A 24,203-nucleotide genomic window follows, 5' to 3' on the forward strand; every position below is an offset into this window, starting at 1 on the left:
AGATGATGGGGACTAGCCCACGCAGTATCTGATCTTCCCCTAAAACCCCGGGGGGGGGGGGAGACTCTAAAACAAGGATGGCTGAGAAGTCTAAAAGCAACGGGGTAGAAGGGTGGAACTCAGAATCCGACCTCCTTTCCTGTTTGACTTGCTGAAAGAAGCTATGGAAAGAGGCCTCTAAAGAGGAAGAACTGGGTGGGAGGGGAGGGCAAATGCCATCTTGACATGCACTGACTTTTGCCTAAAAATAGCTGTTGTTTTTTTTAGTGTGCTGTTCACTTTGCTATACTATGTATCTTGTTAAATATATCTATTTGTTCTTTTGGATTTTTAAAGTCTATCCATAAAGGCCCAGGGTTGGCTAAGGACACCCTTAAGAGAGCCCGCAGGAGAACTGCACGTACTGGCTGGAGGACCAATGAGATCTGCTGAGATCAACTGGCGGGAAGGGCCTATGAAACGTGCCTTCGAGGTATAAAGGTGTCACCTCCAGGCTCAGCCCTTCAGCCTGATCCACTTGTTGGTAGCTGAGGACTCTGCAGTCTCTTTGGATCCTAGTGTCTGATCCCTGCCTGATTTTTTTTCCCTTGGGTCTTGTCTCTACCATACACACAGAGTGACTTATAGATTCTGACTCCTTGGCTAACTTGGTTAACACTGGCATCTCTAGAAGCCAAAGCCTCATTTATCTCTGCAGGGGAATGAAGTGGCAGAGGCTTGAAGAGAGTATGGCCTGACATATACCATCAGTGAGATATATATTTCCAGGTACAATTTGAAGGGGACTTTTAAAACCCTACAGGGATTAGGTAAAGGGGATGAGAGGGACTACCTCCCCTCATGTGATACAATTTTTGCAGCCCATGGTCTGCTCTCTGTTCCCACAGCAAGACAGGGCCTATTCAGCCACACACACACACAGGCTGCGAGCACATGCACAATTAGCCCCGCCATAGGCGCGAATGCTGGGTGGATTTAAATGGCACAATCAGACACGAACATCTGGGAAGCACACCGCACCCATCGGCAGCCAATTTTGCTCCTCCACAGAAGCCAAGTAAAGACACCAGGGAAAATCTGGTAGAAAATGGGTTGCGACGGGCCACAGACGGACTTTCCAGTGTCTGATTGCTCCAGCGTCCTCTCATGGCGTTGGGCTGGTCTGATCAGGCCCTCCTGACTCCATGTCGTTGTCCCCCCCACTTTGCAGTATGTGCATCATCGCAAACTCCATAGGGAGCACTCAGTGCGGAGATGCGATTCATCGATTCCTCGTTTAAGTGCATCGGAAACGAACAACAAAAAACAAACTGGTCATGCAGTGGCAGGCTGTGCCTGCAACTTCCAAGGACTGTGTGATCATGCGACTGTGGGACAAATTGCTCCAGAGGAAATAGCCTCGCTCCCCGCCCCCCGCTTTATCTTGCACGTGTGACCACACCCACACCCACACACACAGACTTGAAGAGAGTGTGGCCTGAATCCCCTGCCCAAAAATCCCATCTAACTCCTTTGGTTATGGAAACTCATCCAGCGGGCATGTGAACTGAACTCCTGACATGGTGTCGACTGTTCTTTCCGCCAGTGGCTTATGCTGTTGAATAGTGCAGGCACTGCTTCTATTATTTTATTACTGCTATTATGAATGACAGCTATGCTGCTTGGGTTTTTTCTTGCCTTTAGGTTTTTCTATTATATTACTTTACTCTGTTTTAAGCTTTTAATGTAAGCTGTCTTGAGTGTGATTTTAATAGAAAAGCAGGGTAGACATTTTCTAAATAGGGTTGCCAGCTCTGGGTTGGAAAACACCTGGAGACTTTGGGGGTGGATCCAGGAGAGGGCGGGGTTTGGGGAGGGGAGGGGCTTCAGCATGGTGCAATGTCACAGAGTCCACCCTTCAAAGCAGCCATTTTCCCCAGGGGAGCTGATCTCTGTCAGCTAGAGATCAGTTGTAAAAGCAGGAGATCTCCAGGCTCCACCTGGAGGCTGGCAACTCCATTTCTAAATAATTAACTTAGACAGAGTAGAGTCTTCGGCTAAAATGGGGGGAGACATAATCTTTGGCATTAAAATGGGGGGCATTAGAAATGTGGCCCTGTTTTTGTCTGTGAGATGTTGGCAGTTGTGTCAGTGGAATTTCACAGAGCAACAAAGGTGATTTTTAAAAACATGACTTCAGAAGGAGGCTCAACCTTTCACTTTATTAGAAACAGCCGTTCAATATGGGCCTTAAGAACAATCAGAGCACCATTCAGCATTGGGTACCATCCTAAGAACCAATGGCTCCAAAATTCAATGCTAACAATACTTGGTGACTTCCAAACATCAGCACACATTTAGGCACACACAGGCTTAGGTTCCTTGGCTTGTAGATCTCTATTCTCTTCTTGAGGTCAAAGAGTTTCAGGCCAAGTTCTCATAGAGATAGTCAATCCCATGCCAAAATTCCCTGCCCACAGAGCATAAGCATGTCATGAAAGGCTATAACCCTCCCTCATTTTATGTATGAAGTGTTTCTTTGTTTTTGCTATATGTGTATTCAAACATGTGAGACACCACCTGCAGTTTGAAGTGGTACACCTCAGTCAGAGTCTAACCATCTCATTATGCCTTGGACTCCAAGACAGAAGGCAGAAGAACTGGAAAGGAAAGTATGCCTTCATGTGCAAGCCTCAATGTAAATTATTTCTTCTTCTTCTTCTTCTTTTTCTTCTTCTTCTCATCTTCACCCCCCTCCCTTTCCTTTGTTTTCTCCTGCTTCTTTGGATTTTTGCTGGATCTCCTTTTGTCTTCAGGGGTAGGTGGTGGAGGGTATGGGACTGGGGGGTTGAGCAGAAGTGACTTCTTTTGGAGCTTCAACTGTAAGATATCAAAGGTGGTCTGGATCTCACTCTGTAGAATCTCACACAGACTCTGGATCTGGGTCTTAATGGCTTCACTGACAAGGCACATCAGAGCCTGAAAAACAAACCAATATTCACCTTGGTTTCTGTTTAATGAACATGGATGACAGAGGAAAATTTACCTAGGGAGTGCTGGGATCCACTTGCCAAACTGGTCATCTGCACTGGCCTCCGAAGGGGTATGGGAGGAGAATTTTACTGCCCCGTACCTCACCTGTAACTCTGGGGCGAATGCAGATGACCACTCGCCATGAGGTAGTGTACTAAAATGTGCATGCAACGATGCACGATCCTCTCAATGCCTGGCTGCCACTTGTGTGAACAGGGACAACGTGCATATTTTCCAGCTTGAGCACACACAGTCGGAAGTCCAGGTTTTGAAGGGTACATGTTCATGCATACTGAAGGTGGGAAACTGGCATGTTGCCCTGTTTGCACAAAACGGCAACCTTGTGTATTGGGAGGATTACAGGTAGTAGGCTCTCCTGTTGCATAGTGCTGAAACACCAAGACTGTAATGACTGAAGAGGGCTACAAGAAGAGTTGAACCCACTCTCCCATTATACCACTTCTTGCTCTGCTGCAGCAAGCATTGTTACGTCAGCTTGACTCTGATACTGGAAGTAAAGCTGGAATGGACAGAAGATGGAGGGTAGGGAGGGAATGCCCATTCAAACCCCTTTTGCCAATGTTTACCTTTGCTTGTAAAATTTAGACCCTGACCTGGTCTATTCATGAACTGGGCAGTCTTGGGAACAACAGACATGTTCCCTCTAAGCTGAGTTAGTGTGAGCTAGCTCAGTTTTCTAGCCTCTGGCTCACACATTTTTGTCTTAGCTCAGGAAGAACAGCTCCAAAGCAAACTAATTTATACAGGTGCCAAATGGCTCGCTCACAGTTTTAATGCCAGCATCTCACAAAGTAGAATTTTTGCTCAAAGACTCCACAGCTTAGAGGGAGCACTGATCACAACTAGTATAGTCCAAAGAAGAAATGCTTCCCACATGGTTACATACATACAATGGGACTTGGTATCAAGCTAGTAATGATTTACTAATAGGTAAATTGCTATCACTATAAGTAGCCTATGTACAAAATGCATTTTTCAACTTTGCAAATTCATTACTTCTGTTATACAAGAGTTAGTTGCTTCAAAAGAGACAGTGTAGCACACAACAGAGAAACCACACAGGTACCATTACATGGTCCAGTAAAGAGTGGAATGGGGGAGTTCAGGTAACAGAGACATTATTATTCAGGATGGAGCACAGCAAATCCAGTATCACTTGTAGCTAAGAAAAGGCAGTATAGAGAAAGGTCTGATAAAAACATAGAAACATATGAAACTGCTTTGTACTAAGACGATTTCCATATGGGTTTCTGCCCTGGTTCAATGATTTTGGGAAGCTCCCCCCCCCCCCGCCTTCCCCAGAGCATCATGGTGCATTTGTGTACCTCCTGGGGTTTCCCCAGCTTTTCTCTGAACTTCTTCAAACTTGCTTTGCTGTGATTGCAGTAAAGCATGGATGGCTGCCATATCGGTGGGAAAATTTGGATTGTCTTGCCCCAATGGCAGCCATTTTCCCTGACATGTTTTGTTGCAGAGCAAAAAGGGAAAAGGTCTGTCTCCACAATGGAAGGGGCTAGAGACTTAATTTTTCGAATGACAGCTGGGAATTCAGAGGACCTGTTAAGCATCTTCTTATAACATTATAGCAACAGAATGATATTCAACTGCCTATTGGAAAAAATGTGCAGGAGGGGAGATGGCTGTTGCTGGGAACTGGGGAAGGAAACTGTAGGAAAATCTGCCACAGGGAAGTCTCATTGCCACTGAGCTGTATAAGTAGCCACATCAGCAATGGAGAAATCACCTAACTACATGTTGTTTATTTATTTATTGAAATATTTATATTCCACCTTTCCTTGTGGCTAAAGGTAACTTGCATAAAACATCCCAATTTAAAACCAATAACATAAAACCCCAAATAAACCCCCTTCCCCCAATGAGATGCCTTTAGTTTATAAAACATTAAAAACCCTGAAAATAAAATGGTGTTGCAGAACCTCCTTAAAAAATGCTCACCTCCTCAGGGACCCAGTTCTACAAAGTGGGAGCTGCAATGGAAATAAGGCCTCCTACCTGAATTGGGGAATAGCCAGCAAGGGGCAACCTGAGAAACGTTGTTGATACACAGGGACATATGAGAGGAGACAGTCCTTTAGAGATGTGAGTCCTTGGCCATAAAGGACCTTACAGGTCATAACTGATACCTTGAATTGTAATCAGAAAGAAAATGCTGGCTAATATAGCTGTTTTAAGATAGGCATGATATGCCCCCATTGGCCAGTGCTTGACAGTAATCGTGCTCTGCATTCTGAGTTTCTGGGTTGTCTTCAAGGGCAGACCAATGTGGAACACATTACGGCAGTCCAACCATGAGGTTTCAGAATTACCGAACCAGTTTGTTTGATGGCTAAAACTTTGTGACAACTCATGCTTTGTGAACTGGGCATGCAACGAACCATGAACCAAACTGCATTTTCCTGGCTTGTGCCCATCCCTAATTGCATGACCAAAGAATAAAAGGATTGCTGAAGGAAAATGGGGAGATGGCAGATAAACTAAATGAATTCCTTGCATTTGCGTTCACTGTGGAAAGTGTGGGGCATGTATTATCTTCAGTCTGAAGATTGAGATGACGAGATATGAAGTTCTAGAACTACTGGGGAAATTTAAAAAACAATGTCTCCAGGTCCTGGTGGCATGCACTCAAGGGTTCTTAGGGAACTCAAATATGAAATTGTTGAGGTACTAATCAATATATGTAACTTGTCACTAAAACCAGCAGCTGAACCAGAGCACTGAGAGCAACAAATGTTAAAACAATTTTTAAAAAACGGGTCCAGAGGGGAACAGTTATTACAGGCTAGTTAGACTAACATCTGTCCTAGGCAAATCAGTAGAAACTGTAATTGAAGATAGGATTATCAGGAACAGAGAGGAACAAAGCCTGCTGAGGGGAAATCAGCAAGGCTTCTGAAAAGGGAAGTCCTGCCTTACCAAACTTCTGGAATTCTCTGAGAAAGTGAACAAACATGTAGATCATGCTGACCTGGTAGATATAGTATCTACTAATTGCTAAGAAATAGACAGCTTTAAAAAAGGAGTAGATGGATTCATGGAGTATAGGTCTATCAGTAGCTACTAGTTATGGTGAGTAAAGGGAACCTCCACATTCAGAGGCAGTAAACCAATGAATACCAGTGCCAGGAGGCAACATCAGAGGAAGGCCTCAGCCTACATGTTCTATTGTTGGCCCTCTGGAGTATGATTGGTCACCATGTGAGACAGGATGATGGACTAGAAGAACCACTGGTCTGTTCCAGCAAGGCTCTTCTTAGGTACTTGTGTCTAGCTGCTGTCTAACAGGAAGCAGCTCTTCAATATGACAGGCAGAGAACATTTCCTCCCCCGTGTCCTAAGATCCTTCGCTAGAGATGTCAGGGATTGAACCAGAGATTTTCTGCTTAAAAACAGAAGCTCTACTTCTTTCATTTCAAAAGGCACGAGAGTGGGGGCATGAAACTCTCTGGGGTAACCTGGGGCCAGTCACTCTCTCTTAGTCTAACCAGCTTACAGGATTGTTATAAGGATGACATGGAGAACACGTATGGCTCTTGAATGTCTTGGAGGCGGGGCTGGCATCAGCATACCCTGATGTGGAGCAACCGCTGGGGCCCAGGATAGCTGGCAGGGCCCACTGCTGCAGAGCCCTCCAGCCACATGCTGCCGGGGAAGGACATGCAAGGGGGTGTACAATGGTGGCACTCCTGGCAGAAGCAGTGGTGACATTCCCATCTGCACATACCACCCAGTACCATTGGGGAAAGCTCATATAATCAGTGCCAAGGCTCACAAATGGGTGGGGGAAGGAAGGACACACAGGCATGTGGGGATGTGGGTGGGCTAGAAGGAGGGCACCAGCAGGGGTCCTGGTGGTGGTCAGAGCAGGAGAGGGGACCCCTAAGAACTCTCTGCCCATGGTCCTATGAAACCTGGAAATAGCCCTCCTCAGAGGGGTGAGGTCAAAATAGGGTTGCTAACCTCCAGGTGGGGTCTGGCAGTCTCCCAAAATTACACCTCCAGAGTACAGGGATCAATTCCCTTGGAGGAAATTATTACTTTGGAGGATGGTATGGCATTACACCCAGTTAAAGTCCTTCCCCTCCCCAAGCCCCACCTCCCCAGACTCCACCCCCAATCCTCCAGGAATTTCCCAACCCAGAGATAGAGCAACCCAAGATTAAAAAGTGATTTTAAAGGTGCTGGGAGTAACAGACTATGGAAAATTAAGGCAAAGGAGTGAGGAAGGTTCAGATTCCCTCATTTGTGCATGCTTATGTATGTTACAAATAGACTACACTTTTACCCACTTTCTATAAGAGCAAGGCAGATACCTAAACAAACATGGCTGCCACCATCACACCTGCTTTGGCCCTCAGCCCTCTGATGTTTGCCAGATATGTTCTCAGTGACTTTATGCTTTTCCCCTGTGCGTTCACAGGGTGTGGCTTGGGAACACAGCTTTGTGCTGACAAGGCTGGAAAGTAGCCAAGGACATAGCGTAGGGGCCTAGAGTTTCAAGTGGGTCAGGGAGGTAGCCAGCCATTATGCGTGAAATACATGTCAAAGACAGTCGGCAGACTAGATTACTGTAACATACTCTGTGTTGGGTTTCCCCTGAAGACAACTCAAGATGCTCCAGTTATTTCTGAACAAGTTGGCTAGCTTGTTGACAGGGACCTGTTGGTTCATCCATTTTTCTGCAACATTAAAACAAGTATACTGGCTGCCCATCGGGTTATGGGTTCAGTTTATGGCCTTTAAAATACTTCATGGCCTGGGACACATGTACCTGAAGGCCCGCCTCTCCTTGTATGACCTATGCAACAACTCCACCAAGCTTAGCAGCTCCTTTCCAGTTCATCTTCACAGCAGTCTCAGTCTTTACTGCTTTATTTGAGAGCTTTTTCCAGTGGGTTTTCAGTGGATATCATTTGGAAGGCCCCATCCCTTCCTGTATTTCTGAAGAACTGTAAGCCTGTGTTATTTGACAGGGCTTTTCTTTGAGACTTTGGAATTGATCTGTCTGGAATGGATTTGTTTTAGTGAGAGTCTATAGGCTGCGGTGGCTCAAGTGGTTAAGACACTGAACTGCAGGCTGTGGAAGGTCAGTAGTTCAGCAGTTCAAGACTCAGGTGCCGCATGACGGAGTGAGCTCCCGTCTCTAGTTCCAGCTCCTGCCAACCTAGCCGTTCGAAAGCAAGAAATTGCAAGTAGATAAATAGGTACCACTTCGGTGGGAAGGTAACAGCGTTCCGAGCGCCTTGGTGTTTAGTCATGCCGGCCACATGACCACGGAAACGTCTTCGGACAGCGCTGGCTCTTCGGCTTTGAAATGGAGATGAGCACCGCAACCCTAGAGTCGGACTCGACTGGCTTTCAAGCAAGGGAACCTTTACCTTTACCTATAGGCTGATATATTTGGCCGCTTTCTTTTGAGGATTGTTCACTGTGGAAATTAGAATTTGTTGGGTTTTTTGTTTGCTTGCTTGCGCTATTGTAGCCATTCTGATAGGGTTGCCAGCCTCCTGGTGATCTTTGTAAGGAAAAACAACCATGATATGATAACGGAACCTTGTTAGAGAAAAATATATCTTCTTTAATTATCCAGTGAATAACAAATCATTAAAGGTGTTTTCTTTGAAGTAAATTGGTCTCAAATTTTTCTTTCTGACGGTACAGTGCTCAATAGGCCGTTTCACTCAAGGTTTCATCCGATGAGACCTTACACTAGAAAATATACAAAAATACATAAAATTTTCACCACTTATAGTTTTTTCCTTTAAAAACAAAAGCATTCTGATCTCTGTTTTGGGTGCATTCAGACTATAAGTGGTGAAAAAATTATGTATTTTTGTATATTTTCTAGTGTAAGGTCTCATCGGATGAAACCTTGAGTGAAACGGCCTATTGAGCACTGTACCGTCAGAAAGAAAAATTTGAGACCAATTTACTTCAAAGAAAACACCTTGAATGATTTGTTATTCACTGGATAATTAAAGAAGATATATTTTTCTCTAACAAGGTTTCGTTATCATATCATGGTTGTTTTTCCTTACAAAGTTCAGCCTGTCCCGTGATCTCTCGTCCTTGACTTAACCTCCTGGTGATAGCTGGAGATCTCCTGGGATTACAACTGATCTCCAGGTGACAGAGATCAGAACCCCTGGAGAAAATGGCTGCTTTGGAAGGTGGACTCTATGGCATTCTACCCCACTGAGGTCCCTCCCCAACCCCACCCTCCTCAGGTTCCATTAAAATCTCCAGGTATTTCCCAACCAGGAGCTGGCCAACCCTATGTCCTGAGTTTTGGGAGAGTGGGTTAATAAATAAATAAGCAAGCAAGCAACAGTGACTGGTCTCCAGGCAACCTCCTGGGAGTTACTGATTGGAAGAGATTCATAGATCCTGAAGGCCTTGACTGTAGTGTGGCAAAATCCAGGCCTTGGGAAGTACAAGTGTGGGAGTTTCCTATCAATGTATAGGGTGGTACACTGAACAACCCATTATACCCTCTGGGGCTGATGCCCCAGTTCTACACTGGAGTTCAAAAGGTGACACTCTCTGACTTTGCTTGAACTCATCCGCCACTGCCGGCAGCGCAGTGAGACATACACGCGTGGGCATTAATGGCCCATTAATTCCACTCAATAGACAGCCTGACAATAAAAAAATGCCTCAGAGTTTCATCAAATTCTCCACACAAATTTGCTTCCAGGTGGAGGAGACCCAGAAAAGCATGCCTAGGCAGGAGGACGTTTTTCCGTCTCAAGCGTGATAAACTCGTCATGGCTTGATTATGCAGACTGAGACCAGAAAGGGCGGGCGGGTGGGAGGGAGGGAGGGAGAGAGAGACAGTTTGGAAGAGACAGCCAAAGGCCTAGCCTGAAGTGCTGCATTAACAACAGAGATCCCCATTCTGTCAGTTCACAAAATAAGCTGAAGGCATTTGCAAGTAGTGATTGATTTGCCAGCTGAGTGCAGAAGCTCTGACCAGCATCTGTTGATAAAACAACCGTGCCTCTAAAAACCTAGTGAGGTGCAGGAAGTTGACAGAAGAAATGGGAACATATCCTTGAATCATGACCCATGGCTTTCTTGTAAGGCTTGACTGGTCTAGGAGGTGAAGCGTCAATCATTCAAGCCAATGAATACTAATTGGACTACCATGTGGGGCTGTGGACTGATGGGGATAACACAACCTGTGACCACCTGGTAATAGCAGGTATTAAGAGGATTAGAGACAACAAACACATAAACCCCGCCTGATACTAGTGAGACAGGGTTTTCCTCAGCATCTACTGAGATCTTTTTAACTGGCTAGGCTGTGGCTTCATTCTGAGTCTTAATGCTTGCAAAGCGCATGTTCTACCTCTGAGCTACAGCCCCTGTTCATGGCTGTAGATAGTCAAGGAGGGGGGGGGGGGGGGGGAATGGGACAGCAAGACTGTGAAGGTCAGAGCTGAAACCTGTATATATCCCTTTTCTTGTAATTTAGTTATTGCCACACAAGAAAGAACTTTCAGAGTCTCCCAGAGCTATTTGGTTCAATAAATTGCCTTTTTGTGGCACATTGTGGGCTGGATTTTTTAAAAATGCAATTAATTTCTGTGATGCATGTGGGGAGGAGAGAACACGTATGTTGATCTTTCTGCTCCCAGACAATGAGTTCAGTATTCCCTGGCCTTTTGTTCTGTGATAATTTGAGAGTTTATACCAAGAACCAGGAGGTACACCTCCGCTCCAAACATTTACTACTTTTTAGCTGTCATGGCCTCTTCCCCACAGAACTCTGGGACTTGGTAGTTTATGTTAGGAAGCATAAAAAAAAATCTGTGGTAAAAATGTTTAGTGTCTGTGCCAAATTCCGTCACACAGTGTGGCTGTGATCACACACACTAAACAATCCACTTTCAATCCACTTTCAATGCACTTTTAAACTGGATTTTACCAATTCACACAATGTATTGAATTACTGAGTGTGTGTGGCCCTGTTCGCACAGAGAAGTTGCCACGCTGAAGACACGGATGATAGGCGGATTTTCTGGGCACGATCACACCGCAACATCTGGGAAGCGTAGTGCATGGCTAACCCGTGGCTTGTTGCCGAAGATGCGGAGTAAAAAACCACCACATACAATGTACTAGTTTCAGGAAAACGTGGGGCAAGGGCGGGCGTCTGATTGTGTTTCCACTGGAAACCCGTGGCATCCGGCGCCCATCCATGTCCTGTTGCAAACTGGATTTTTTTTTAAGTCTCCACAGGATGCGCACAAACGATCACGCACATGCGCAAACTTCTGTGAGATAAAAAAAATTCCTGTTTGCCACGCTTCCCTCCCCCCCCCCGCATTTTCCGGCCCATGTGACCAGGGCGTGTGATTGTAGCCTCTGACTTCCTTGTGAAAAATAGCTAAAATAATACTAGTCAAATCAGTTCAGGGCCTGTTCAAGTATGAACCAGTGTGGTACATGGTGTAATGGCTAAAGTGTCAGACTAGGGAACCTGGGAAACCCAGGTTCAGATTCCTGCTCTGCCATGGAAGCTTGCTGGATGACCCTGGGCTTGCCATTTTCTTTCACCCTAACCTATCCCACAGATTGTTGTGAGGATAAAATGAAGGCAGGGGAAACAATATAAGCTTTTTAAAATCCCTATTGGGGATAAAAGTGGGGTATAAATAGATCAATAACACACCTATGCCTGCTCAGGACATGTTTGTACATTCCGTTTCCCCAATTTACCTCTTTGCTGAGGACCCGTGCTTGTCGTTGGACATCACTGTACACTTTCTGCAGCGTACGTTCCTTCTCCCGGTCCAGGGTTTCTCGGATAAGCACCATCTCAGCTCTCTTTTGGGCTTCCATCTCAGAGAGGGCGGCCAGCTGTTGCTGGTACTTCCAGACTTCAACATCCATGCCTTCCATCAGCGGCAGAGGTGTGGGTGGAGCGTAGAGTTCGAGGCTGGTAAATGTCTGACAGCGGTCTCTCTCCTGCTCTAATGTGAACTGGTACAGCCAGTAATGCTTAATGAAAGTGTTATGAAAGTAATCACACACTGCACGTAGTTTGACAACGGGCAGCCTCACCCGGAAGGCAGTAAGCTTCTCTTGTAGGATCTGGATGGCCTGTGAAATGGGCAAACCTAGTGGGGGGAAGGGAAATTCATGTTATGGAAGTCTCAGATTACTTTATCATTGCACTTATATCCCACTAGGAATAAGGCCCATTATGGAAATAAATACAACGAGATCTAGAAAGAGGCTCTAGACAGATGCCCTGGCCTTGGGCACTCAGCATCAATTTGCTGTGGTGACCTCAGCAGTGTATAATGACACAGAGTCCACCGTTTTCTCCAGGGGAACTTATCTCTGCCATCTGAAGAGCAGCTATAATTCTGAGTGATCTCCAGCCCTCACCTGGAGATTGGCAGGAGTGGTTCCCCAGGAGGAAATGGCTGGTTTGGAGGGTAGAGCCTATGGCATTGTACCTGTTTGAGGTCCCACCCTCCTCAAACCCCACCCTCTCCTGACTCCACCCCTCAAATCTCCAGGAATTTCCCAACCTGGAGCTTGCAAACCTATCTCCTTCCCAGCCAACCATCAACCTACCATTATCTGCCCCTCTGACTTCAGCTTTCCATCTCCCCCCCACCTGCAGCCTCTACCCTGCTCTGAAGCCCTGACTGCTACGTCACACTGGCTGTCATAGGGGAGCCATCTCAGCAGGGTAAAGGACACAGAGTCCACCATTTTCTCCAGGGGAACTGATCTCTGCCATCTAGAGAACAGTTGTAATTCTGAGATTGGCATCAATGGTTCCCTAGGAGGAAAAGTACAGTCTTTCTCTACAGTGGGGACCAAAGCAGCTTACATCATTTTCCTCTTCCCCCTTTTGATTTGCACAACAACCCTGTGAGGTAGGTTAGGCTGAAAGTCTGTGACTCATCCAAAATCACCCACTCAGCTTCCACAGCAAGATCCTGGGTCTGGTAGACCCTGCTGTGAAGTGCTAACTGCTATGCCACACTGGCTGTGGTATCACCTGGTATCACAACTGAACTCCAGATAACAGATCTCTCTCCCCCTGGAGAAAATAACTGCTTTGGAGGGTGGACTCTATAGCATTCTATTCAGCTGAGGCCCCTCCCCTCCCCAAACCCGGGCTTCCACAGACTTCAGCACAAAATCTCCAGCAATTACACAATCTGTACCTGGCAACCCTAGTCAGGACTGGCCCCAATGAGTTCCCCACAAAGGCCTGGAAAGGGCTTCATTCCATTGTATTTTTACTGACAGAACCAAGCCTGGCTGCCTAGCAACAACCACTGAGGGAAAAGTTAGTCTCAGAGGAGCCAAGCAGAAGTGTCTTCATCAGGAGAGACAGCCGTTTTTGCAGTTATTCTAACAGGGAACAGTGGCTGAAATGGCAGTGAGTGGGGAAAAGGAGCGGACCCAGCACCCAGCCAATGGCACGCGATTATTCTTGCAGTTGATGGGCCAATGGCTGATGGAGCACACAGCACAGCCAATGGGAGAGCTGGAAATGGCAAACATTAGGAGAATTATATATATAAGATACTTCTTGCAAGGAAACTCAGAGAAGCTGCAAGTCTGGTTATGCTTGAAAGGCGCATGATATAGCAATCTTGGTTAAGGTGTGGGGTCAGGATCTGGCCACAGCCACAGTGGTGGTGGGAAGCACTGTCAAGTCGCAGCTGACTTATGGTGACCTTGTAGGGTTTTCAAGGCAAGATACAAACCAAGGTGGTTTGCCTCCGCATAGCAACCCTGCATTTCCTTGGTGGTCTCCCATCCAAGTACTAACCAGGGCAACCCTGCTGAGCTTCTGAGATCTGACAAGATTGTGCTAGCCTGTGCCATCCCCATCAGGGCAAGAGCCAAAGACCTCCTGGGACTCCTAGAATCATAGAATCACTGAGTTGGAAGGGGCCATACAGGCCATCTAGTCCAACCCCCTGCTCAATGCAGGATCAGCCTAGAGGATCCCTGACAAGTGTTTGTCCAAACACTGCTTAAAGACTGCCAATGAGGGGTAGCAAATACAGCAGAAGACAGAGTCAGGAAACAGGATTGTCTTGACAGGCTGGAAAACTGGGCTAAAACAAATAAAATGAATTTCAATGGGGTAAATGTAAAGTTCCGCATTTAGGTAGGAAAAATCAAATACATAATTATAGGTTGGGGGAGACTTGTCTTGGCAGTTGTATGTGCAAAAAGGATCCAGGGGTCTTAGTAGACCATACACTGAACATGAGTCAGCAATGTGATGCGGTTGCTTAAAAAGGCAAATACGGTTTTGGGCTGTATCAACTGAAGTATAGTGTCCAGATCACGCAAAGTGATGGTACCACTTTACTCTGCTCTGGTTAGACCTCACCTAGAGTATCGTGTTCAGTTTTGGGCACCGCAGTTTAAGAAAGATATAGACAAGCAGGAACATGTCCAGAGGAGGGCAACACAGATGGTGAGGGGTATGGAGACCAAGTCCTATGAGGAAAGGTTGGGGTATGTTTAGCCTGGAGAGGAGACAACTGAGAGTTGATATGATAACCATCTTCAAGTACTTGGAGGGCTGTCATATAGAGGATGGTGTGGAGTTGTTTTCTGTTGCCCCAGAAGGTCAGACCAGAACCAAAGGGTTGAAATTAAATCAGAAGAGTTTTCAGCTAAACATTAAGAAGAAGTTCCTGACAGAGGGGTTCCTCAGTGGAACAGGCTTCCTCAGGAGGTGGTGGGCTCTCCTTCTCTGAAGGTTTTCAGACAGGCTAGATGGCCATCTGAGAGGGCGGGCAGGAAGGGTTGCCTCAGCGCTTAGTTCTTGTGGCCCTTCCTTACACACCCAGGGAAATGCTTTTGCTGATTGCCACTTTGGGGCCAGGAAACAATTTTTCTCCAGGCCAGTTTGGCCAGGGGTCCTGGAGGTTTTTTGTCATCTTCTGGACGTGGAACAGCAGTCACTGCGGGTGTGGAGGGGGAGGTACATGCGAATTTCCTGCATTGTGCAGGGGGTTGGACTAGATGGCCCTGGAGATCCCTTCCAACTCTATGATTCTATGATTCCCTAGGCAGCTGATTCCACTGTTCTACAACTCTTACTGTAAAGAAGTTTTTCCTAAGATCCAGTTGGTACCTTCCCGCCCTTAATATAAACCCATGATTGCGAGTCCTATCCTTTGCTGCCAGCAGGAACAGCTCCCTGCCCTCCTTTGAGTGACAGCCCTTCAAATACTTAAAGAGAGCAATCATGTCCCCCCCCACAACCTCCTCTTCTCCAGAATGAACATTCTCACGTCCCTCAGCCTTTCATCATAGGACTTGGTCTCCTGGCCCCTGATCATCCTTGTCGCTCTCCTCTGCACCCATTCCATTCTGTCCAGGCCCATAGCCAGGATTTCTTAAATCAGGGGACATTTAAATAAGTTGGGGGACACTGAAATTAAAATTAAAAAGGGTTTTTTTTAAAGCCCTGAAGCCGAGCGCCACGGAATTGGCCTCTACTGCCGCTCCGGCTGGGCACCCAGGCGCAGGTAGAAGAGGAGGAGGAGGAGCCTTGGCCCTGCCTGGCTGGCTTCTGAGCACCACCAAAAGTTTCCATCGGCCCCAGCTCACCTGCTGGCCTGCCCGCCTGGTTGCCTTGTGCCACCTCCCCATTGGGGCAGCCCATGCTGCTGCCACCGCCAGCTTGGTACCCCCAGCCCCTCCCCCCGATGTGCCCAGTCTCCAGCCTCACGGCTTCTCTCTGCCCTCCTTATTCTCCCAGTTCCCTCTTGTTCAGCCTTTCAAGCCCCCCCCCCCCGGAGTCTACCTCGCGGGAGGAGGTGGCGTGCATCAGCCCAGCCCGTCAGGAATGTCATCGCCACCACTGTGCACAGGACCCAAGTTTGGCCCAATGCCCGTCTGGTTGCCTTTCAAGTCCCCCTGGAGTTTATCTCGCAGGGGATAGCAGCATGCAGCAGCCCAGCCCCTCAAGAGCGCCATCGCCGCTGCTGCACACAGTTCTGCCTGAGTGGAAGGAATTGGGGGGGCGGACTTCCTCTGTGTAGGCAACTCTTCAGGAGGGAAAGGCCCAACCCAAAGGACAATCCTTGAGCTGACCCAACCTCGCCTGTGGCCTGCCCCCCTACCTGACTGGCACCGCTTCCTCACCTTGAAACCTGGGATGGCCCAGAGAGTCGGGGGGGGGGGCTATATAGGATGTTGTGGGGCCTTGGTAGGAAGTCAGGGGGTGGGCCCCGGGAAGCCCCACTGTAGCTATGGGCCTGATTCTGTCCACATCCTTTTTGAAGTGAGGCCTCCAGAACTGCACACAATACTTGAGGTGCGGCCTGACCAATGCAGTGTACAGCAGGACAATGACATCTTGCAATTTGGATGTTATGTCTCTGTTGATACACCCCAAGATCACATTAGCCTTTTTTGTTGCTGAATCACACTGGCTGCTCATATTTAACTTACAGTCCACCTGTACCCTAAGATCTTGTTTACACACACTGCTACCCAGAAGTGTATCCCCCATCCAGTATGTGTGTTACTCATTTTTGTTACCCAGATGTAGAACTCAGCACTTATCCTTGTTAAATTTCATCTTGTTCACATCTGTCCATTTTTCCAGTGTGTTCAGATCTTCTTGAATTTTATCTCTATCTTCTGGTGTGTTTGCTGCTCCTCCCAATTTCGTGTCATCTGCAAATTTAATGAATAGCCCCTCCACACCCTCATCCAGATCATTTATAAAATACTGAAAAGTACCAGACCCAGACCTGAGCCCTGCATAACACTGATGGAAGAAAAGTGGGGTAAAAGTTCAGATGACCACCTGCATGAAGCTACACACAAGGAAAGATGAGGATCAAGCCTACTTTGCCCCTTTTCTGAGCACATCATATGTCTTCATATGAGCATAATGGGTTGGAGCTAACCAGCTATACTGCTAGTGATAAAGAAAAGAGGGTTTCCTTTTGACCACCCAAAAAGACTGTGTGCGGGATCACAGGACTTGCATGGACAAAAGGAGGGCTGTAGTGAGAAGAGGAACTGGACACGATTGAGTGGGAAAGCCCAAATCACATTATTCTTTCCAGGATTTTATGTCAGTTAACCATCAGATTATATGGTCCTATGGCCACTGGATTTTATGCGTGTGTGCCCTATACAAACATGTGGATAGCCATTGGACCTGGAGCCGAGTTAGACACAACAAACAAGACAGGTTCAGGAATTTCATGTTTCTATCTGGTTCCCAATATCTAGCATCAGTTTCTGAGCAGATTTTGGGCTGTTATCAGTGCACACAGCTGAGCACTAATTATGCACTACCAACTGTGAACTGCTGTTTGTTTAATCATATATCTAATTCTGAACCTTGCCATAGAAGATATGATCAAAAGAGCTGCAAAATGGAGCTAGGATCAGGTACAGGTCATTTCTGTCTTCATGCAAAACAGATGCTCTGTCACTAAGGCATGACCCCTCACCTTTTACATTAGCAACAGAACACTCAAAAAACCTTTCCAACTGTTTTTAAAAACAATAAGAAACAAAGCAGATTGAATACATATACAACTCAATAGAATGTCTCTCAGTCTTTTACCCTGGCATCGAAACCTTAAGAGACCATAACAGAATAGGTTATGTCTCTCATCATCACCTGCTTTGCTTCCAAAGTGGTATGTGTAGGGAAATAGCAGAGCCCTGAATTCCTTAACCACCCATTCCATAAACACCCCCCTGGGCTCCCGGGCTCCATTGAGATCTATCCCATGGAGGCAGTGGGATGCGGTGGCCTAGGAAAATGACAACATGTTATACCTGGACATTATAGAACCCTCTCAGAGCTTGTGGACTCTGTGGAGGTCCCATTGTCCTAGTGCCAAAACCTAATGGGAGTGTGCGATTTTGTATGGATTACAGATAGGTGAACAAAATCATTCTGTTTGATACCTAGCTGATGCCCTGTGCGGATATCCTGCTCTACCAGCTAGACACTGCCCAGTATTTATCCCCACTCAACCCTACAAAAGTTTACTGACAGGTACCAATGAACCCCACTGATCAGGAGAGAACAGCATTCACTTTCATTTCAAGAAGATGGCCTTTGATTTTCATGGTGCTGCCACCATGTTCCAAAGGTTGGTCGACCAGGTCTTTATTGAGTGCCAGTGGGTCACCTTGGCCTACATTGATGACATTGTGATATTTGGCCCAGACTGGCCCTCACACCTACAGCACCTGAAACAGGTCCTTCAAGTGCTGGCCATTGCCCAGTTGAAAATCAACCCAAAAAAGAGGAACGTGGGCTTCTTGGAGCTCAAGTATCTAGGGTTCTTAGCTGTACGGGGATACCTGAGGCAATTGCTGTACAAAATAACCATCTTGGAGCAGAGACTGCGACTTTCCACCAAGCAGATCCAGTGCTTTCTAGGCCTGGTGGGCTATTATAGTAAGTTTATATCACACTTTGCCAGTCTAGCCAGCCCTCTATCAGTTTGCCTCTGGAAGGATTGGCTGTGCAAAACACAGTAGATGTCAGTGCTGAAAGAAGACTTTGGCATCCTGAGGAAGGCCCTTTCCTGCTCAACCAGCCTTGTGCAATCCTGATTCAGCAAGCCCTTCTTGGTTCAGACTGATGCTTCTGCCTCTGTCCTCTCCCAGGTGCCAAGAGCACCCAGTTCTATTTGTAAGCTGAAAGCAAAAACCCGGAGCAAAAATATGTAGTGGTGGAAAAGGAGGCCCTGGCCATGAAAATATGCAGTGTTGGAGCAGTAAAATATTACTTGGCCAACAATCCCTTTGTGTCCTGGCTGGTAGTTAGCCTTGGCCCAGCAGTTAGCCCTGGCCCAGCAGAAACTGCCATGGAGATCCCAATTCACCCGGATGCAGCCCCTCCCCAGGCTCCACGGCTGCCTCTGATGCCCCAAACTCACCAGCACTCGAAGAAGGGTGATGCTGCCAGGGAGGCAAGGACCATAGCCAGCTCAGAGCAAGAGATGCTGGCAAGGAGCATGGGGCCACACAGCCTCCAGCATTATAGTAGTGCCATGCGGCAGAAGGCGCCCAGAGTCCAGGCTGCCTGGGCGAATACCTGCCTCCCTGGCCATGACATCAGCCCCTCCCCCCATGTCAGGGAGCTGGCTGACAGCCCAGGGTGGTAGTGGCTAGGCCAGGGAGACATGGGGGAGGGGTGACTGGAGGGGAGGAGTCTGGGAGGGCAGTCACAGAGAATGCCCAGTGGACTGCCCAATGGCTGTGTGGGCAGGGGAAAGGACAAGGCTGGGGATAGGTGGGGCTGGGGAAGGTGGAATCCAGGGGTGAATAAAAGGAGGTTCCCTAAAACAGCCTGGGGAGAAAGCAGTAGCTGGTGACACTAGGCTGCAAGGGGGGTCATGCCCAGCCAGGAGGAGGAGAAACCAGATGATGCAACCCCGTTCCCTCCCATCCTGAGGCCTGACAAACCTCCCTTTGCACAAGGGCAAGACGGCAGAATGCAGGCTGCCCCAGGGTGAGCAGGCAGGGCCTCATATTTACCTACCAGAATTTCTGTTGAAGCTTACACAGACTGCTTCCCTCTTTTATATACCTGTATAGTATACAGAGGAACTTACATTAGAGAGGGGAAAGGAGAGTGTGTGGATTAAGGAAAGGGTTAAAATTTAAGAGCATCCCAAAAAGAGGAAGTGAGAACAGACCTTGTGTTGTGTAGTGGGTTTGACACATCGAATGATGAGGAAACATAGGGATACTCAGCTCATGTTTACTAGTACACAACATAACAATAACAATACCTGCCGGAGGCCAACTATATACAGTCTCTGTGGACCACCCACAGGTCCCATTGGTGGGTTTAAACTTCCCGCCAAGGTTCCCATTGGTGACCGCTAGAGGTTTCAGGATCCTAGTCCCTATTGTCTCTTGGGATCCAAGCTCCTGTAAAATACTCTGTCACCTAGTGGCGGTCAGCGGACATAACACCATGATTGACAGGAGAAGGGGTGGGAACAGAATTCTACAACTCACATTTTTTTGCATGCGAAACTGAAGTCAGCAAATACCTGATTCATGCAAGTGTCATGCAAACCGAAAATGGGGAAGGAAAGGCATTTCGGAGCCGTTGTGTTAGAACAAAGCAATTAGCGCGAAGCAGTATTTGCTTAATGGGACACATCAGGATGACATCATTTATTATCCAGCCCTATTTATTTTTCAAGTTACTTCTCTAGGGGTCGGGTGGGGCTGAGAAGCTGCATCTTTCTTCAGCCTATTGTTTACAGAGATCTAATGGGTCAATAAGATAGCACTATAAAGATCCCAATAAATATGGATTTGGGATTATATTAGTGGAAACAAAACAGGACAGTGATCCATCCGTAAAATGTGTAATAAATTAAACAATTTGAGAACTGTTTGAGGCAGACAATGAGAAGCGATTTTCCCAGCTTCTCTTTATCCACTGATGGTATCCATCATTTGCTACAAATGAAAGGAATAGCCTCCAGAGAGCAAAGCACCCTTGTTCTAATAATTCCCTGGAGAGCTGTGGACAGCAGTATCCACAGAAGCAGGTAGCACATAGAAGTTGCAGTCCTGTCACAAACTAATGGCTGACATGGGAAAGAATGCCTGTAATTTAGTTTTTCATTGACTTTTTAAAATCCAGTCTCACGTGATACAGAAAAGGGTGGCAGACTCTTGTCTTTTTAAAGGTAGAACACATCAGGATTCTAATATAATTTTACAGCAGCTTTTCAGCAATGTGATTCAGTAACATACATATGGCTTTAGGGAGTAGCTGCTGCAAGAACACAGAAGGAGCCATGCTTGAAGAACAAGCTGGAACAAAAGTTTAGGGTTGCTAGCTTTTGCCTGGCTCCTTAGGAGACTGGAGAACAAAATAGCATCCAGTGACGCCATGGTGTTTCTTCCAGCTGTGTAACTGGAAGTGATGTTACTGCATTGCGGGGCACTCTAGGATGTTTCTGAAATTCTGTGGTAAAAACCATGTGGTGATGTCACTTTCAGTTACGCAGCCAGAACTGATGCCGCAGCAACACAAGGTGCCATTTTGACAAACCCCTTTCTGTTGTGTGGCTGCAGGGAACAGAGGCCAAGGGCAGGAGACTGCCCATCAAGGCAGGCAACCTGGCCACCCTAACAAGGCACAGGTTATTTAACTGCATCAGTCTAAATTCCCCCCCCCCCAATCTTGTAGATACTATTTGTAAATAAATAAATAAATAAATAGTTCCTGGCTAAACACAGAGACCTCTCAGATTGTGCCTGCCATTCCAAAAACACAACACAGCCCTGAGTCATAAAGTAGACTGTCCCTGTCAGTCGGTAGATAGGAGATTTCATTTTTAATACTCCCTAAATTTAAAAAAAAAATCCTTCAAGGGAAAAAAAATAACCAGTGCATCAGGGAGAAAGGTTCTAGCCCAGCCAGCTCATGCTAGTTTTCTGCCTGCTTGGAATTTTTCCATAGAAGGCAGCATTCAAAAATGTGCTCTGCCACTTGCAGTCTTGAATCATTCGCCCACCTCATACTGCTGTATTGTGTTTCATGTTTAGGCCAGGCTTCAGGCTTCTGTTGAGCAGAAGAAGGCATTAAGGGCTGGTAATATATTGAGAAGCTACTTCTTGCAGGGCCTGGAGGATGCGCAGGAGTAACTTGGTAAGCCTCCAGGTAGCAGGGAGGTGCCCTTTGCCTCACCTCTTCCCTGTACACATTCTCCCTTCTGGGTTTGCGTGTATCGCCATAACCCTCTACATATCAGTGCAAGAGCAACAAACCTTCACATTTTTCTCAGCTAAGAGCCAAGCGCCTCCTAATGGGTATCTGGCTGGGAGTTATGATTTCCTCTGCCACCACCATCCCCTCTGGCATCTCGGCCTTTTCAGGCCCTGAACTGAGAGAAAACATCTTAAAATCTTGAATATAATAGGAAAAAACAATAAAGATACAGAGAGCTAGAAGGGATCAAAGGTGATCTGTATAAACAAGGCCTCCTGAAGCCCACCCATTGGTGAGGGGAGAGAACAGCGGCCTGGGGCCAATTTGGCGTAGAAAGCCGTCCAGCTGGGTGAGGATTAAGCAATCCTTCTCTTCCCCCCTCCCCAGCTTCTACTCCTGATCATCAACTTTTGAAGCTGCTGCTGCTGCTTTGGGTTTAAAAGTTTCTTCTCAAAAAAACAGGCCACGAAGGAATTTTACACACATCTGCATACACCAAACACCATCTTATTTGGCCCTAAGCCAAGGGAGAAAGCTTTTGGGTGGTGAATGGTACGCCTCAAAAGTCCCATGGGTGTTTTAAGCCCTCAAAAAACATTGGTTCAGAGGATGAGCTGTTCCAATCGGTTGTAAAGTTTAGATGCTTAATCTGAAATGGATTTTTGTTTGTTTTTCCCCCCATCAAAGTTTGATCTCTGGAGATTAGTTCCTGGCTTGCTCTGTCTCTCTCTTGTTTAAAACAAGACTTCAATCAGTCATTATCTTCTCATCTGTGATTCAGTCGAGCTGATCGCTGAACAAGGTGGATGTATTCAGGACCAAAGGTTTGGCAAGGAAAGGACAGGGCAGGTTTGTTTTCTACCATGTCAACATGCCTCCATGGGCTTTTCTTGCCCATCTTTACATATGCCCTCCGACCAGGGGTCATTTCGTAGAAAAAGAGCTAGGGGAACTCAATAGCATAACTCATTAGCATATGCCACACCCCCTGACATCAGGGGCCCAGCGGTGGACCTGCAAGGCCAGCAGGAGTGCGAGGAAGCCCCGCCAAGGCCCTCCCTGGCCCCAGGCAGGCAGGGGTGGGGAGAGGCGGGGAGGAAGCAACTTACCCTCCCTCTTCTCCTGCCTCCTCCTGGCTGAATGAGGGCTGGAAGTGGGGCGGCCGGAAGCAGGGGGCGGGGTTTCATCATGTGCCCCACCCCCTCGTACCTCCCCCGCGATCCCCCCTGAAATGACCTCTGCCTCCGACACTTGTCAGACAAAAACCAGGTACATTAGATTTTCACGATAAGGTGAACTCTTGAGGCTAACTCTTCCTAGTGATCAAAGGAATCAGCAGCAGGGACTGATAGCTTGCAGATACCATAAAACGTGTATGGTTCTATGTTCCAAATATATACTTAGTACGACCAGAAAAGCATCTACACTTTTAGATCTAAATGTGTTGTGGGATGTCCCAGGCTTGCCTGATGTCGTCAGATCTCGGAAGTAAGTAAAGTCAGCCCTGGTTAGTACCACCAAGGAAGTATAGGGTTGCTATGCAGAGGCAAGGAATGGCAACCCACTTCTGGACATCTCTTGCTTTAAGAACTCTATGGAGTGGCCATAAATCAACTGGGATTTGACAGTACTTCCCACCATATCATGGGAAGGTGTGTGGATGCCAACGATCCATGTCACCCGAGTAAAATAACTTGGGCCCTAGATGACAGAAATCTGCCTACTTTTCAAGACTTTTTATGTTATTTTTTTTACCCATGTTATTTATAGTCCATCTTTCTCACTGACACCCAAGGTGGATTACACATGTAAATCAATGCAGTCAATAGGATGATACGTCTATGACTCACGCACTGAACTGATTTGTTGCAATGGAATTTTCATGGATTCTGGAGCTGCCCACTGGGAAATCTGTCAGCAACAGAACACTGACATACAGTGTATCTTCTGTGACAGTCTGATTCAATGGGGCAAAAATTAACCACTGTGCCATTGCCTAGAAGAGAGAGCTAAGGCTGAGTTTTGGAAAACTGAATTAGGAAGATCACCCAGTAAAAAATAAGTTGTCCAGTAGGCCAAGGGCTGACAAGCACAGTCCGAGAGAACAGTTATGTGGACAAGCCATATTTGGCACAAGAGAAGTCAAGGAGGAAGGAATGCTGAAGAAAAAAAAATCATACCACTGTTGGCAAGATCTGTATGACTGGAAAGGCAGCTTTGGAGGCTTTCTTGTCAGAGGTATTATCTACTTACTTTATAGTCCACCTTTCTTGCTGAGATTCAAGATAGTTTACAAAACTTAAAATAGTACAATAGGAACAATAAAAGACAATATACTAGAAATGCAAAAACTACAAGAACAAGATAATGCACTCTGTCATGGAGGTTTGCTGGGTGACCTTCACCCAGTCAGTCACACACT

The 24,203-nt window shown here is 46.8% G+C and overlaps 1 protein-coding gene across 1 annotated transcript in view; it reads right to left on the bottom strand.

Moving 5' to 3' along the window:
- LOC107107282 (chromosome unknown open reading frame, human C8orf74) overlaps window positions 1–24,203 on the bottom strand; it is a 54,005-nt gene that overhangs the window by 5,112 nt on the left and 24,690 nt on the right. Inside the window, exons 3-4 of the mRNA XM_015407912.1 lie at window positions 11,776–12,176; window positions 2,730–2,958 (exon numbers count right to left, since the gene is read on the bottom strand). Coding sequence (XP_015263398.1) covers window positions 2,730–2,958; window positions 11,776–12,176 — 630 coding nt within the window. The remainder of the gene's footprint in view (window positions 1–2,729; window positions 2,959–11,775; window positions 12,177–24,203) is intronic.

Source organism: Gekko japonicus, unplaced genomic scaffold (assembly GCF_001447785.1).
Source record: "Gekko japonicus isolate JY-2015 unplaced genomic scaffold, Gekko_japonicus_V1.1 scaffold7, whole genome shotgun sequence".
Taxonomy (NCBI): Eukaryota; Metazoa; Chordata; class Lepidosauria; order Squamata; family Gekkonidae; genus Gekko; species Gekko japonicus.